Source organism: Balaenoptera acutorostrata, chromosome X (assembly GCF_949987535.1).
Source record: "Balaenoptera acutorostrata chromosome X, mBalAcu1.1, whole genome shotgun sequence".
Taxonomy (NCBI): Eukaryota; Metazoa; Chordata; class Mammalia; order Artiodactyla; family Balaenopteridae; genus Balaenoptera; species Balaenoptera acutorostrata.
This window is the reverse complement of record NC_080085.1, coordinates 117,771,063-117,788,007: the sequence shown is the minus strand read 5'-3', so window position 1 is coordinate 117,788,007 and position 16,945 is coordinate 117,771,063. Positions and strand designations below refer to the sequence as shown.

Below are 16,945 nucleotides of genomic sequence, written 5' to 3'. Positions count from 1 at the left end.
CTTTTTATAAACTAAGTACTAAGGGGAAGTACTTTGCCCAAGGGATCAGATGGGTATTGGTAGAACTCGGGCTGGGATTCAACACTCCCGACTCCCTCCTCCTCCCTCTCAGTTCAGTACTCTTTCTACCACATCCTTAATGCGTCTCTAACAGCTTCTCCAATTAGAATGGATGTTCCTTCCTTGAAGAGATCCTTTTTGCTTTTAACGTTCCCCACAGCATCTAGCACATAGAGCAAGCAGTCAATAAACGTTTGCTGATTTCACGTGAGGAAGTGTTCGGACTCATACTCTAGAAGCTGCCTCTGGTACCCTATGAACTGTTTCCTTACATGCTGGCCACTGGGCAGCCCTGCTCCAATCAATTAGCCGCAGAATAAACCCTTCACATCGGCATGCACGCAGCCAGTGTCTGCTATAGGGACAATAACACACACATAAAGGAAAATTATAGGGTTTTAAAAGTGGAAGGAACGATAAGTTTATAAGGTGACACAAATCAACTTTCAAGTTGTATGTTAGAAACTTTTACAAGTACCCCAAGTTCCATCTGACACCCAACAGGCCCACGCAGCTGTAACAGCCCGGCAGTGGGGGAAGTCTGGGCTTGACTGCTTCAGCCAAGGGACCCTGACTTTTTGGTGCTGAGGTCCTACTTCCTTGTTCCTTAACAGAAAATCCACAAGTAACTGAATCAAGGGTAAACAGGAGATAGAGGGAAAGGGAGATGAAGAGGAGCCAAAGGGCAGCGAGCAGTGGCTGGGTGAGCAACAGGGGGCAAGAGGACGCTGTGACATACCCGCCCTGCCTGCCATCGCCACTGCACCTCCACAGGCCTTCTAGCTATTTCCAGCAGCGTGGCTGAGAGGAGCATGACTGGGGCAGGCCTCCTGACTGACCGGGCCTGTCTACACCTGTGGGGCAAACGCAGGATGCTTCGGCCAGACGGTTAGTTCTGCCGCCTCTACAATGGACAGGAACTGCTGTACAATCAAGTCAGCTCACAGAACCCGGTGTCAATCGTGAAGGTGACCACAAGGAATGCAGCGGCTGTGCCACCGTTTGGTTCACCACCAGCCCACGGTAACCCTTGATCTCGGCAGCCAAACTGGAATCCCCAGCCTCCATCGCGGACTCTGACTCAAGGGAGAGGTTCTCTCTGTCCCCTCTTTCCCCTTCCCCCCGTTAAAATCTGCTGCTTCCAACAGAGGTAGGACCGCATGTACAGTCGACCAGTCAAGCAGCGAATCAAGAAAAAAAATACGTGAAAGCTTCTCTAATAACAGGTATAACAATGAGTATATGTAACAGATCCATACATTAAAAATTTTCTTCCAATATACAATAAAATTTAATGAGTTAAATAGGTGAACTCCATAACCAACTCCCCCCTTCATGAGTATTTTTGCAGCTAACTGTATGAAGTTTTTGACCCTGCGTCTAATCACAGACCTGATGGACGCATTTCATGAACAACCATATCCCCAAGACATCCATTCCTTGATTCCTTGAGTGACTGCCGTCATTTATATTCCAATTCTTGATGCTTTCTCAATTTTTCCTCTTCCAGTGACTTTAACACCATCCCAATGTCTGCTTGTCTCCCTCAGCCTCAACGTCCTTCTCAGGCCTGACCCCCCCTGCCCCCCGCACCTACTATCGCCTACAGAGAATGTTCTGTTTACACAGCCAGCTCAAGGAAGCAACACGTACTTGCAGTTGCTCGTAAGAATCACCCAGGTCAACAAAAAAAGAATCACCCAGTTCCAGTATATAGAAACCATTGGCAATAAGACCTTAAAAGACCTCATCTTTTCACATGCTTTACTGTCACACTGGCCACGCTGAGTAATTGCCCAGAGGTTCTGGTCTCAGGTCCATGCTACTACAAGCCAAGCAACAGCCTCTGGCCGAAAGCAATCAAACTCTGACCTGGATATTGGCTGCAAGAGTTGGCATGAGCTCACCGATCGTCACTGTTGCTAGGGATACCACAAATGCAAGGGTCAAAAAAGGGCTCACTGGGTTGTAGGGCACGGGATTTGTCAAGCCAAGGGCTCCACTCCACCACAAAGATGGCACGATGCCCCAGTGGTGGCAGACAGACAAAGCCCCAACACAGTGCTCACACTAACCTGCTCAGTAACTCTTGTGCAACCGGACAGCAGTGAACGGTGCCAGGCAGCTCTCCCGGGAACTCACATTTTCACTATTCAGGGAACCGATGGTACAAGTTACAGCACTCACGAAGAGGCACTTCTCTTACGTTACTAGTACTTAAAAACAAACACTGCGCTTTTATCTACAAATTAATAATAAAAAGTGACTGATATATTCATTGTATTTCTGAATCCCAAGTGAAAAATAATATTTATAATAGATTTTTTAAAAGCAGTTTTAGATTTATAGAACAATTGAGCAGAAAGTAGTTTCCACATACCTCCACAATACCTCCTTCCCAGTTTCCTCTATCTTTAATATCCTGCATTACTGCATTTTTTTTTTACAGTTGATGAGCCATCACTGATACATTATTATTAACTAATGTCAATAGTTTACATTAGGGTTCATTCTTTCTGCTGTGCATTCTAGAGATTTTGACAAATATTGAAGTTTTTTTGTTTTTTAAAACAAAACAAAAAAAACCAACCCTTTCCAGGAATTTCCTGGCAGTCCAGTGGTTAAGACTCCCACACTTTCACTGCCGAGGGCCCGGGTTCGATCCCTGGTCAGGGAACTAAGATCCCACAAGCCGCATGGTGTGGCAAAAAAAAACCCAAAAAACAAAAAAAACACCAAACCAAAAAAACCTTTCCAGTACATTCTGAGGCACAATACATCTCCTTACCTCAAGACCATTTTAATTGCTGTAGCTTTGTAAAGGGAAGTTTCACAGGAACGCTGTAATGTACATCATTCATTTCTTTTCAATGATTCATGGTTTCAAAGACTGACTATAACATAGCCCTGCAAACATATTCAACTTTGATTATGTGAAAACCAACCATTCACAACTCTCAGACCTCCAGTATGGCCCCAAAAAAAAGGAGTCTGAAGAAATTCTTGGACCACAAAACAAAAAGAAAGAAAAAGAGTCTCCAAGATGACATCTGACATGTTGGAATTAGTCTGCTGATGACTTGGTCTGGAGATGTTTATAAAAACAGCTTTGTCATGAGAAAGCAGAGCAGCGTAAGAGAAGTAGCATCAGGAGACAGAAAAGAGGAGGAAGAAAACTGGGAAAGGAAAGCAGGGAAGGGCAGAAACAGTAGAAATCAGGAGTGGCAGATGGACACTAGATGCAGGACAGAGCGGCAGCAATGGAAAGGAGAGCCAGCTAGACATAAAAGGACGGTGACATGAATTATTTTGAGGGGGTGAGTGAGGAAGGGACAAATTGCGTCTCAATACTCTAGCCCTTAAATTGCCTAATCATTCATTCAACTGAATATATCAATGGGAAAGCAACATTCAGCATGTTAAAAGCCGGCTGTGCACGTAAGTGTGTAAAGATGGTACATCTTCCATCCACTGAAAATTCCCTCTGAAACCCATTTCAAATCTTTTGGAAGGCTCTAGGGATAGGGTTATTCCTGAATAATGATTACATACACACACTAGCTGGAGGTATAGACCTACAGGTGTAAAACATTTATCCTGATGCTTTCATTTTTAATTTATGAATAAGTGTGAAGCAAAATTCAAATTACTTTACTTGTCCTGTCCTTGAGGGATTTGACATCTCACCCTATCTACTTCAGAAGAGCATATGCTGCCTCTCTGTTTTATCAGGATTGTTTCTCTCTTGGCTCTGATTTCCCCTCAATCCAAGTATGTAATGAGGCTATTCAATAAAGAGACTGTGGTTTACTTGCAGGCAAAATCTTCAGTACTCGTCTTTAGGCCACCAGGAAAAGGTTCTAAGAAGTCAAACCTGGAATCTCCTTGTCATATTATTTGATCTTAAATGTAGAGAAGAAAACAGCGTTCTGGATTCATAGCTGGTCTTTGGATTGAGAAAGATCCACAAACTTTCAAATCTAAGTTTAGAAAGCAGCTCTCACACAAAAGCAGATCAGTGGTTCCCTGGGGAAGGATGCGCTGCAAAAGGAGCACGAGGAAGCGTGGGGGGACTGAGCGCCACACGGCTCTATGCCGCTGCCGCAACTCGTCAAGTTGTGTGCCTTAACTGGATGCAGTTTACTGTACATAAATGATACTCCATACAGTGGGTATTAAATTATCTTGATAATCATTCCACAACGTACATGTATATCAAATCATCACATTGTACACTTCATTTTCTTTTTTCTTGTTATTTTTTAAACCATTTTTTAAATTGAAGCATAGTTAATTTACAATGTTGTGTTAGTTTCAGGTACACAGCAAAGTGATTCACTTATCCATATATGAATATATCTATTCTTTTTCAGATGCCTTTCCATTACAAGATATGGAATATAGTTCCCTGTGCTATACAGTAGGTCCTTGTTGTTCATCTATTTTGTTTTTTGTGTTTTTTTTATAAATCTATACTTTCATTAAGACAAAAACTGACAGTGTTGGTATAAAGTTTAACAGTTAAACAAAAGTTTTCACAGAAACCTAACACATGCCTAAAATGATTTCACAATGGGGTTCTAGATGCAGGTCTAGACGATGTCAAGAACTGATGGATCTCATGATTCAAGACAGCATTTTGGGTTTTAGTTAATTCTTAGGATTAAAAAATATTGTTTTGTTTTAAAGTGAACCACTGCCCCAGTATGAAAGTTTAATCTTCTCCTGAGACCAGGGCTTCAGAAATCATTCAACTCCTGAAGTGATTCAGTGAACTCGTGCTGTCAGTGACTGAACCCTGCCACCAATGGTTTCAAAGTTCAAAAAACAGAGGTTCCAAGAGTTTTCCACCCTAAGAGCACCGGCCCTTGTCTTTCCCTACTCTCCCACCTCCTATACCACCCTCTGCCCTTCCCCAAATACTTCAGCCAGTGGCTTGGATGGAGAAGCTGATATTTATAACTTCATAATTGGAAAAGAAAGGGTCTTCTTGTCAATTTCAAGAATCATCACCTCTAAGACAGAATGACCTGCCTGTGTATCCACTCCAATAAGACTTTTCCTCCTCAACCAGTTTCCATCCCCCAAATGGCAGCTTTGGTAACTTAACTGGCTTGGTCCTTTGTTGGGAACAGCATTAAGCTCAGGCAGGAAACACCTTGGCTTCTAAGTTTCAGGCATTCACAGCTTTTAAACAGTCTCTCACAGTCCTCACTTAGGTTGCCAATGACATTTTTTGAAAGGATGAAATATTCTGGACACAGAATCAAATCATCATTAGTTGTTCTTTCCTTTGTTTCACCACTTCCCCCATCAGGCCCCAAATTTTAACAAAAATGACCCTAACCCATCTCCCTTCTTTCCCCCCCATCCCTCCCACCCCAAATAATACACCAGTAATAGCCAAAAACTACATACATGCTATGCTGTAAAAATGCAGAGTTAACACTATTGGGAAGAAAGCTGTGGGTTGCAGAGATGCTCTTTGAAGATCTACAGTATCTTTATAGCTCTCCCACATCCCATTCTGCAAGTTTTGTCCTTCATAGAAAGCCCTTTGCTTTTCTCAGCAAAGTTCAGAATGGGTTGCCTTGAAACACTGACCCTCCTTCCCCTCCACAGGGATGGGTGTGCAAACTATACAGCATGGAGCAGCTTTAAAGCACTTGGGTTGCTGTAGGGCACAGAAGCTATACTGGCTCTTCAAAGGACATCTTCTCAAGCCACCTCTATGGTGTCAAGACAAGTAGAACTCTTTCTTTCCCCACTTGAAACCCACAGTCAGATGTGACAGGGGCTGGTACTCAGGAGAGTTAATTCTTGTCAACTTTTTTGTCATCATCCTCCGAGGGGTAGGAATGCCACGTCAGCCTTTCCTCACAGAAGGATATGACAACCTGTGGGCACTTAACATTGGCTTCCTTGGCAGGGACCAGGTCACCCTCATCAGAGTTTTTCCATTTCATCAGGAACATGAGTTCTCCACTAGAGTCTGTAGCTCCAATAATCTGCTCCGGTTCCAAACCCCGGGCAAAGCCTCGTGGCTTTTCTGACTCTTCTTTCTGCTTCTTTGGTTTGCTCTCCTCCCCCTTATCTTCCGCATCAGAATCAGCTTTGCGCTTGCCTCCCTCTGATTTATCTGTCTCGTGGGCTGTTTTCTGTGACTGCAGGAACTCAGCAATGAGGCCAGGGGGATCCAGGTTTTCTTCTGGTTCCCATGTGCTGTCTTCATCTGAGGACCCCTTCCACTTTAGGAGGTACCCCACTTGGCCCTTTACCACTCGATGGTCGAGAACTTTTTCCACCACTTCCTCTTCTTCCTCTTCTTCTAGCACCTCCTCCACTTTCTTCTTGTTTTGTTTTCCCCATGGTGCCCTCCAGCTTTCTGGTATAAAGGGTGACGGGGCTCAGAGCAGCGCCCACGAGCCCGAGAGGAACCGGTGCCCCGCTACTGGCGCGTCTTGTCGGGCTGGCCGGGGGAGTGGCGACCAGAAAAGCAACAAGCCTGCTGACCGAGGCTGAGCCCCTCCCTGAAGCGGCCCTCCCCTCAGCCGAACCTCTGTTTTGTATACAGTAGTGTGTATCTGTTCATCCCAAACTAATCTATCTACTGTAACTTATTTAAAATAGATTTATTTATTGTACCATGCCGTACACTTTAACTATATACAATTATATCTGTTAGTTATTCTTTAATAAATTGGGGGGGAGTTGATATTTAAAAAGTGTCTCTAACAAAGGCCGACTGCTTTATCTGTAGATGCAAGTATACATTTTCACCTCCTATTAGCTTGGCTGCTTGGTTTCTTTCCTTAGTGTGGTTAGGTGTGCTTACTACATTGGAAAATTCTGCATCTTATGGCCTAGAAGGGAAGGGCCTAGAATTTGAAAATTTGAACTGACCCTGGCATCTGGAGACATAGAATCTTTGACAAGGAACTTAAAGTGTCTCCTTAGCTTCTAGAAGCCATCTGCCTGAGGACTTTTTATAAAAATTGTTTTAAGTATGTGAAACTACCATTATTTACAGGGTATTTCTTACAAACTATTGAAAAACATAAAATTTTGTTAATTCAAATGTCTAAATCAACTACTATGGCTTAGTGATACACAAATTTTTGGAATTTATGTGTGTGTGTGTGTGTACTCTTTAGTCTCTAAGAAACCTGGGGGGGGGCACCTGTTACTTCAGTTCAACTGGTCACAGGAAAGTACAGATGATTGATTATGTCTATAGACAGATGCTGGCCATCAGCTTCCCAAACAAGAATAAAGTCTAATACTAGACCCGGCAGAGATTCACTGAAAAACCAGTCCTTAACCTCTTCCTAATAAATCACACATTTTTATTCTGACAGGAGCCAAGCAGCCTTATCCGCACTCTAAAACTGAAAGTGAATAACAAAACTTGTTAATCGAGTAGAGAAATTTACTTTTGTACCATCCTCATCAAAACAACCTTGACAGTAACATCTCTACATTCCTATCTATCACGTCCTTAGTATTGAAAAGCACATTTAGAACTCGGTGGATATTGCAAATTCTTGTGATTAGAAAGTCTATGGAACATTTTATGCCTTGAATATATGTAAGAACCAGGGTTGTTTTTTTTTTCTGGTTTGTTAATTTAATTTTATTTTTTTAACATCTTTATTGGAGTATAATTGCTTTACAATGGTGTGTTAGTTTCTGCTTTATAACGAAGTGAATCAGTTATACATATACATATGTTCCCATATCTCTTCCCTCTTGCGTCTCCCTCCCTCCCTCCCTATCCCACCCCCTTCTATGTGGTCACAAAGCACCAAGCTGATCTCCCTGTGCTATGCAGCTGCTTCCCACTAGCTATCTATTTTACGTTTGGTAGTGTATATATGTCCATGCCACTCTCTCACTTCGTCCCAGCTTACTCTTCCCCCTCCCCGTGTCCTCAAGCCCATTCTCTACGTCTGCATCTTTATTCCTGTCCTGCCCCTAGAACCAGAGTTTTTAGGTGCGTGAATAAAATATAAATCCCACAAAACGTAGAGTGCTGGCAACCAAGACTTACTTTGACTGCTCTTTTCTTTTCCTAGGTTTCACTGCACTTACCAAGCCAGTACACATGTATCTTCTATCTGTGTATTTTACACCCATAGTAGTTCCAAAATGAAGCTCAAGCAAATCTCATTGGTTTAAATACAGAGAAAAACCCATTTTCAGAAGAGAAATACAGTGTACTGCAGGAAGCTGGGAAGAGCTGGCGGCTCACTGACAATGCACATATTCATTAGCAGGCAATAATGAGGAACAGGAGCAAAAACTACTTCACAGCACACCCCTAGGCAAGGGTACAATTTTCTCATTTGTTCAAATAGTAAGCCCTTGGCAGTGGGTATCCATGTTCATTATTTCACGAAGCTTCAGTGTTTGCTGGGGCCCTGGCCGTAGAAAAGGGATGATTTTGCGTTCACAGGTTTACATGTGTACACAGCCTATGTAATCTCCAGATGTATTTTGTTTAATTCTATTCGAACAGTGACGTTTCTGTATCAAGGGACACCAGATCTCACCCGACACCTGTTCTGGAGAGCAGCTTCCCTGACCATCCTAGGCTGGAAAACGGAACTGGCCCAGGTTGGGGTAACTGTAATACTGGCAAATGCGGGAAGGGGAAGACGCAGCGGCAGGTAAACATGATGATGACTCTGGAGCCCGGAAAAAGAAAAGTGGGCAGAGTCCACTGGACCGAAAAAAGGTCACCCTGAGGGTAAAATAGACACCCAGGCAAAGGAGACACGAAGAGAGAGGGGCCCACACAGCTACAGAAAGAACAAAGAGGGCGAAGAAAGAAAGGGCGGGAAGCCGAAGAACGTATTTTTTTTTTTTAACAGCGCCAGATTTAAAACAACAATCGCATGTGAGGGTGTGCGCGCATGCGCTTGTGCCAGCATTTGCTACAACTTAACTTCCTACCCGAGTCTGGAAGCAAATGCAGTCTTTACCATTTCTTTCCCACAATTTGAACTTTACCACAATTTTAACAGACATTTCATTTTATAAAGGAAAAGAAAACTTTCATGCAGCGATGGCTCCAATTGGGGTCTTTCAGGCTAGTATGTGTAAAGACTCTTACGAAGTCGTTGCTGGATTTCTGTGACTCTAGGCATATTCGATACGCCTCGGTACTAGTACTTGCTCCCTAGGCCAGAGGAAATCAAAGGTTAGATGCAAAAAGGAGGTTCCCCACCACTAATGTTCAATTTCAGTAAGGCAAATAATATGATAAATTTCTGCAAACAACTGTTTTGATGATTTTCTGAAATTAGGAAAAAATTGGCCTTTTTGGTATCCTTCAGTACATAGTTAATATACTTTCACCATAATAACTTGTTCTTTTGAGGGACAAGGCAACAAAAAGTTCTGGCTGTGAAGTTTTTAATTAGGAAATTAAAACTTACCTAGTATGGAGGACCTAAAACTTCTAATTGGAGCTCTGACATTAACACATCATATGACCTTGGATCAGGTGCTTGGCCCCTTTGAGCCTCAGTTTTCTCATCTCTAAAACAAAGCAGGGGGTGGGTCTTGACAGTCCCTTCTAGTGGTGAAATTCTACTACTCAAGTTGGAGGAGGAAGAATTTTAAGGAGCTTACATGAGGAGGCCACATGATCATTCTCTAACTCTCGGGTGGCGTTCCCATTTCACTCTTCATGACCATGACGTCTATCTAGAGATGCAACAGTAATTCAGAGGATCTTTTGGTAAAATTTTTTAAAAACCTTAGACTACACTTATAAGTTGGAGATTCTGCAATGGACTTGAGTCCACCATGAAAAAAATCACTGCATTTAAAAAAGAAATACAAAACATTGTCACTAACTTCTGGGTGGTGGATTATAACTGATTTTTATTTTCTTTAGGCTTGTCTGTATTTTCTAAATTTCCCTACAATGAAAAAGTACCACTCTTATCATTTAAAAAATTGATTTTCAAAAGGATTAGTGCATTCTTGCAAGTTTTACCAGATCTCTCAAGTCTACTCTAAAATCATGGGGCGGGGGTACGAAATCAGACAGTATCGCAATGCGTGTCTGCACACAGTGGTTGATTACCCAAGTGGCTGGCTGCTGTAGTCAGAATCAGGACATTATTATTATAATCAGAATCTATGGCTCACAGTCCTATGTGGAAATCAAAACATACGTTTTATCTAAATAACTTTTTTTTTTCCAGCATCCTGGCCCTTGAGAATCATGGTTAAAATTCCTTTCCAGTTTAAAGTAAATGAAATGAAACATGAGGTACTTTTTCTACCCACAAAAAAAAAAAAAAAAGCTTTCCAGACAAAATATGGTTGCTATTGGGCTGGGTTTTTTTTTTTTTTCCTCTTGCTATGCTCTAAAACACAACACATCAAAAGTTAAAATAAATATTTAGCTGTCAAAACAAAACACACCCCCCATATGGAAAACACAAATATGAATTTGATGACGCTTGTTATAAAAACAACGTCCACAGCAAAAACAAATGTTTAAATTGTGTACAAAGACTACAAAACTAAATGCTATCTTTGTTAAGTTCTATACGACAGTCCAAAAAAGGTTGAAGGTAAGCTGCAGAAAGGATATAAACACAATTAGGTAACTTCCAGCTTTACCACCATAAAAAGTAAAATTTTCAAGGAAGATAGACAATAAAGTTCCCCAAAATGACAACGGCAGGCTCAGTGCGGGTAGATCTCTAGAACAAACTTCATGTTCAACTGAATTCTCCTCAGCTGAGGAAGGTAGAGTATAAGAGTTCACCTCTCCATTCTCCACCTGGATGTGATCTGTGTCTACAACACATTACCTCCGAAGTGACTTTTTACCCAGGACCAGTCACCCACCTCTCTGCAGCAGGCTCCTTGCCTCACTCGCCTTCAGCAACCCCAAGCTCCAGACCAAGCAGCAAGGGACAGTGGCTTAGTCACGGGACTGAAGTTCAAATCCCAACTCTGCCGCTTATTAGTTGTGCAATCTTAGACAAGTTACTTAACTAACCTCATCTGTGAAATGTGCATCATAACCACTTTGCAGAGTTCCTTTGAGGATCAAATTACATAATGGGTGTAAATTCAACTCACATATTTTCTAGAACTATAGTAGGCCTTCAAGTAACCAGTTCCCTTTCGCCCCCTACTCCTGGCCACTTACTTCAAGTATGATCAAGTTTAATGTTCATGGTTTTAATTACTCTCCAGCAAACTCAATGGTATATAGGACATGTAGTAATTTTAATTTTGTTAAGACTTTGAATAGAGCACACCACAAGGGAGACAGTACGACGTTGTGCTCAAAACCATGAACTTGTGAGGAGTAAGACAATCTTAATTTTGATGTCTCCTAACCGCGACCAGCTGTGCAACCGAGGGCAAATTACTTTACCTCTCTGAGCCTGGTTCTTAATTTAAAAAATGAAGAGACTAGACAATGTATACAAGTGCCTGGCACAGAGCTAAATACCATAAATGGTAGCTTTTATTGGTCTTCGTGATTTGGGTCGATGTTCAGGTACTAGGCACTTTAAAGACTAGTAAAGTAAGCTCAGCCAACAACTCAGTCACGTCAAGACACTGTTAGTGTTCTCTACTCTCCTGAAGTTAAGTTCTACTGCATTTCATAGAGGAAATTACATCAACCTTAGCACTATTGACAACTTGGGTCACATGATTCTCTGTTGCGGGGGACTGCCCCTTGCATCCTAGAATGTTTAAGCCCCTTGCCTGACCTCTACCCACTAGACACACCCCAAGCTGTGACTGCCAAAACTGTCTCCAGACATTGTTCAATGTCTCCTAGGGGACAAAACTGCCCCAGTTAAAAACCACTCGTCTAGCACTATCTGCAGATGGGAATTCTCCACCACCTCGGTAGGCAACCCAGCAGGAGGACAAAGGTTTACTCGCCCTCCCATTTAGTCTTATCTACTCCTCTGGGCTCCATCATTCGTTAGTACCTGTAATTCAAAGGTGACCATAGAAAAATAAATTTTTTGGCCCAATTTGCTGTCAGAAGCTGCTTTAAGTCACAGGAAAGAATGCTGGCCTGGTTGTCTTTTCACTACTCTATACCGTCATACAAAATGCTGAACTTTAATATCAAGGAATCTGCTATGTCCTAATTACTTTACATAAAATTTTAAAAGGCCATTGACCTTAAGATGACTTATAAACCATGTTATTACCCAAACTGACAAAGTATGTCTTCATTGGGAAGGTGAGATGGAATTTATGCAGTGACTAATACCCTGGAAAGAAACGGCTTCCCTGTTTGCATGGCTGAAGCATGTTTACTGTACATAAAGTGCTATGTTAAAGTCCAAAAGACTCTGGACAACTCTTGATTATGCACAACGAATTCACTGTCTACTTTTCATTTTAATAACTGCACCAGAAAGCAGGAGCCATTTCTTATCCACTGTGCATCCCGGCACCTAGTACAGAGCCTCTAACAGAGGCAGCAACTCAGTAAATGTTGGTTGAATAAATAAATGGTCATATATTCTGCTTAATTAAGTACTCTGTTGACAAAAAAAAAGAAAGAAAGAAACTTTCTTTGCTCTCGTCCAACAGGAGCTGAAAGAAAAGATCTTTTAAGAGAAAATAATTACAGTCTGCTCCCTTTTACTCCAAACCTAAACAACTGGAAAATTCAATTAACCAAAAAAATTTTGTAGGCAAAAGTTGGGGAAAGCAGCCAAACAGATAAGGCCCAAAGTTCAAGCAAGCACGAACATTTGTTCAACTCCCACAAGATTATAAAAGCCAAAGTTGCTGGCACAAGAGGGCAAGAAGGCAACCGGGAGGTGGGAAGCAGGAAAAGAGGGAAGGATCAGCCTCAGGAGGTTAGCTGCCATCCTTCAGTGAACAGTTTTTTTTCTTAACCTCAAAACGTTAGAGGTAAGAGTCAATGTCTTACGCAAAGCCTTGACTTACAAATTACTTTTCAAATGGATATGAGCAAAAATTTAAAGAATATTTAGAAAGATATCTGATCATATTTTTGTTAATTTTTCAAGTTTCCTTATCTTTTTTTTTCCCCTTCTCCAGTCCCGCGGGGCAAACAACAGGTTCTTAAAAAGCTGCGTAAAAGACACTCCATTTACTCCTTTTGTCTAGAGAAACTTAAGGCCCACCACCATCACATGCTTCTCTCTGCAAAAGATTTCACCACTCCCAGCATTCTATTCATAAGAGAAAAAAACAGTCAGATTTAAATTGTATTTTTAAAGTATTATTTTAAGATCATTGCCCAGTATATAGAATGGGTATCACATTAACATTAGAAATGGTGCAAATAATAGTGTTTAAATGCATTCTCGGGGCTTCCCTGGTGGCACAGTGGTTAAGAATCCGCTTGCCAATGCAGGGGACACAGGTTCGAGCCCTGGTCCGGGAAGATCCCACATGCCGCGGAGCAACTAAGCCCGTGCGCCACAACTACTGAGCCTGCGCGCCTAGAGACCATGCTCCGCAACAAGAGAAGCCACCGCAATGAGAAGCCCGGGCACCGCAACGAAGAGTAGCCCCCGCTCACCGCAACTAGAGGAAGCCCGCGCGCAGCAATTAAGACCCAACACAGCCAAAAATAAATAAATAAAATAAATTTATAAAAAAAAATAAATGCATTCTCGTCCACCTTTGAGACCAATACCTCTATTTCCACTTAAAACGTTTCCAGTTTATCATTTCCAGTACACAAATAAATTATCAAGTGGTCCATTAGTTTGATCCATATGAAATTAGCTTCAATTTCCTGGTGTCATATATGAAGAATTTTCCCAATTTAAATCTTGCACCATTTTTTAAAAGTTTCACTCAAAAATCTAGACTTGGTTAAAAAAACCCAAAAAACAAAAAAACGCTTTCCTTCTCCAAAAATTCAATATGGGAATGGTAGCCTAGAATTTCAAAAACCATATATGGTTACAGAATCCATATGGTAGTCTTAGACTATATACTTACTGGTAGGTGGTTCACACAAATCATGGCGTATCTGACCAATTTCCTGTTGCATAAAGATTATATTTGCTCTGAAAAATGTTAAATAAGCATTTTTAAAGACTGAAGGTAAAGACTAGATTGGAACCTTATGTAACCAAAATGGGAAAGCACGTATAGCGTCACCACATTAAAGGCCTAAACCTTTTCAATATGTATTCTTCCTAAGCAAATATGAGCATGAGTTTCCAAAGGCAAAGCTACCATCCCAGAAGCCCTTGCTTCCTCAGTGTAAAGAACGGGGAGGGTTCTGTTCCTGGAGATGAGCTGGGGAGGGAAAGGCTTTGCAAAATTCCAAGGGGCTCATAATTTAAATGTATGCTATTCTGCAAATGTTCACATTTCCAAAGAACAACATAAAATTTACATTAAAACTGTCAATCAAGATAACGAAAAAAAATTATTCCTACTGCTCTATAAGCTTGCCATAGATTTGATAACCCAGGAACGAATTACAGGCAATTACAAAATGATGGCTCCAATTAGGAAAACTGGTTCTATTCCAAATTCAAATCAAAGGGGGCTCAGATAATCCCAATGGAATAATTTAAATGAATATAGGGGACTTCCAGCAAAGACATACGTTTATTCTATTTCTACGTCTTCTGAAAGCCAAGCAAAATGCTACAACGACGTATCTCTTGCACTTCAGGAAATTCAAAAACCAAACCTGGAGTCCCCTTAATAAACGTTGTTCTCTTCTTTTCCCAAGGGGTCTCGCTGGTACAGGGTTTTTATTGTAAAGGGCAATCAAAACAAACCTGAGAATCCCGCACTGTCTCAAACGCAGAAGATAATACAGCACCGAACACGAACCACACACAATCTTTCCTTGCTGATTTCCAAACCTCCACCTAGTCCTGGACGCCTGAGAAGAGGCCGCGAGGAATGGAAGAGAAAGAGAAACTTCGAAAGCAGAAACCTCTCTCCCAGAGCCTAGAACAGACGGCACCTTGTAGGGATTTCACGGTTTTTGAGACGGAAAGGTCACACCCTGCAGTTTTGAAAATCCACCTTCTAAGGCTCAACCCATGTTACAAAACCTTCCTCCTGCTTCTCTAGGTTTCGCGCTGGAGCTGAAACCCCCCCACTCCCCACCCCCATTCGCCAACCCCTCGCCATCCCCTTAGAGAAGAACCAGCGCGGATCCTCCCCCTCCTCCTCCCCACCGCAGCATCCCCGACGAGCAAACCTTGGAAGCCCCTCACCTCCACTCCCTCCCACGCCCACTCCCGCCCGCCTCGTCGTGCGAACCGAGGCCGGTTCCCCTTCGCTCCCTCCCCGTCCTCGAGGAGGAAACCGAGGGGAGCCCCCCACTTCATCTTCACCCGCTCTCCCCACCCGGCCGGCTATCCTCGTTGAGAAAACCGAGAGGTGCCCCCCACCTCGCCCCAACCCCCCACTGCCCGCCATCCTCGGGCAGAAAGCCCAGGGGCCCCCTTCCCTCTCTCTCCACTCCCCACCATTCCGCAGAGGAAACCAGGGAGAGCCCCCTCCTCCCTCCCACTTCCCCCACCTCCAGGCGCTCCCGGTCCCCTCCGCCCGCCACCCCTGCGGCGAGAGCCCGAGGGAGGCTGAGGCACGCACCGGCGGGAGGGCAGAGGAGGGGACCCCGCGGCCGGCCATCCCGCAGCCCCCGCCCCCGGCCGGGCGGCCGAGGCCCGAGGCCCCGGATACCCGCCCCGGGGGCCAGCCCGCGACCGGCGCCTGCGGGGCAGGAGGCAGCCTCTCTCCCGGGACGCGGGCCCGCTGGGCGGGAGGCACACACGCAGGCACGCACACGCGGAGAGAAAGCGGGCTTACTGCCTGGGGATGCTCGCCCGCGCGGCTGTCTCGGCGGCGGCCGCTGCCAGCACCGAGGCCAAGGCGCGGCGGCGGCGGTTGCGCTGCGGACTGAGCCCCCTCGGCCGGGCGTTGGATCTAGGGCGCGGGAGGGGCGCGAGGGGAGGGGCACGCGGGGGAGGCGGGGAGGGAGGGTGCGCGCGCGCGGGGGCGGGGGCGGGCGCGGCTGGCCCGGGGCGGGGCGGGGCGTGCGCCAGCCGGGGCTCGGCCTGCGGGGGCTGCTGTGCGGGGCGCGCGCGCGCGCGGGAGCCGGCCCGGCCGGGGGCGGGGCGGGGGCGCCACGCACCCCGCGCGGCCACGTGCCCCCGCCTCGGGGGCGGCCCGCTGACTGCAAGGCGCGGCCGCGCGGGGAAGGTGGCTTCGAGGAGATAGGGGCGAGCGCTTTCCTGGAGGGCCGGCTCCCGCCCCGGAGGCCGAGGGGAGGGCAGGCTGGGGGCGCCCGGGGCACCCCCGCCCCTCGCGCCGCAGCCCTCGAGGCCGGCGGGGAGTCACGAGTCACTGCAGGCAGCCGCGGCCGGCGCTGGGGAGGTGGGAGCAACAAAGAGAGTCGGGCGAAGGTGGCCTCACCGGGGGCCTATGCTAGCCAGCGCACCTCCTGCAAAGCGGCCCGCGTCCGGAGCGCACCCCGATTCGGCCCCTGACTGCAGGAGCCCCGTGGTTCTGAGCGACGCCGAAGGACCCACCGGCGACCCTTCCCCTTAGTAATCGGCCGGGGGGGGAGCGAAAGGAGCCCCATCATGAGCCCAAAGCTACCATACAGAGGGCTTTGCATCATTCGAAAAAGCACTGATGGCAAAGCGGCACGTGGCTACTCATTCATTCACTCAACCTTTGGTTTACTGGGCCCTCACCGTGTGCCAGGCACAGTGCCAGGCGCTGAGGATACATGGCAGAGTCGAGCAGGACACCCTCCACCCTGCCCTGGGAGCTTGCAATCTAGTGGGGAGACAGACGATTAAGAAGTGAGAAAATAATCAAATTTGGGATTAGGCCTGTGCAGCAAAAGGAGAGGGTGCAA

At 45.0% G+C, this 16,945-nt stretch overlaps 2 protein-coding genes across 3 annotated transcripts in view; both read right to left on the bottom strand.

The window, feature by feature from the left end:
• Positions 1 to 16,039, bottom strand: part of FHL1 (four and a half LIM domains 1) — a 60,386-nt gene extending 44,347 nt beyond the window's left edge. Inside the window, exon 1 of one of the 2 annotated variants that reach the window (XM_057538065.1) lies at positions 15,889 to 16,039. The gene's annotated coding sequence lies outside the window, so the exon portion shown is untranslated. Of the gene's footprint in view, positions 1 to 15,672; positions 15,692 to 15,888 lie in introns of those variants that run through there. The other variant, XM_057538066.1, reaches the window with a different exon arrangement.
• Positions 5,736 to 9,762, bottom strand: LOC103019103 (chromobox protein homolog 1-like). Its single transcript, XM_057537702.1, has 2 exons — positions 9,726 to 9,762; positions 5,736 to 6,445 (listed from the first exon to the last, which is right to left on the bottom strand). The coding sequence occupies exons 1-2, from the start codon at positions 9,760 to 9,762 to the stop codon at positions 5,874 to 5,876; spliced, it is 609 nt and encodes a 202-aa protein (XP_057393685.1). The 3' UTR covers positions 5,736 to 5,873.
• Positions 16,040 to 16,945: the final 906 nt, after the last annotated feature.

Excerpts from the sequence above, each read along its gene's own strand:
- LOC103019103 (XM_057537702.1), bottom strand. The coding sequence starts at position 9,762 with ATGGTCATGAAGAGTGAAATGGGAACGCCACCCGAGA. Across the intron at positions 6,446-9,725 it reads AATGGGAACGCCACCCGAGA|AAAGCTGGAGGGCACCATGG; the intron begins GTTAGAGAATGA and ends CCTTTATACCAG.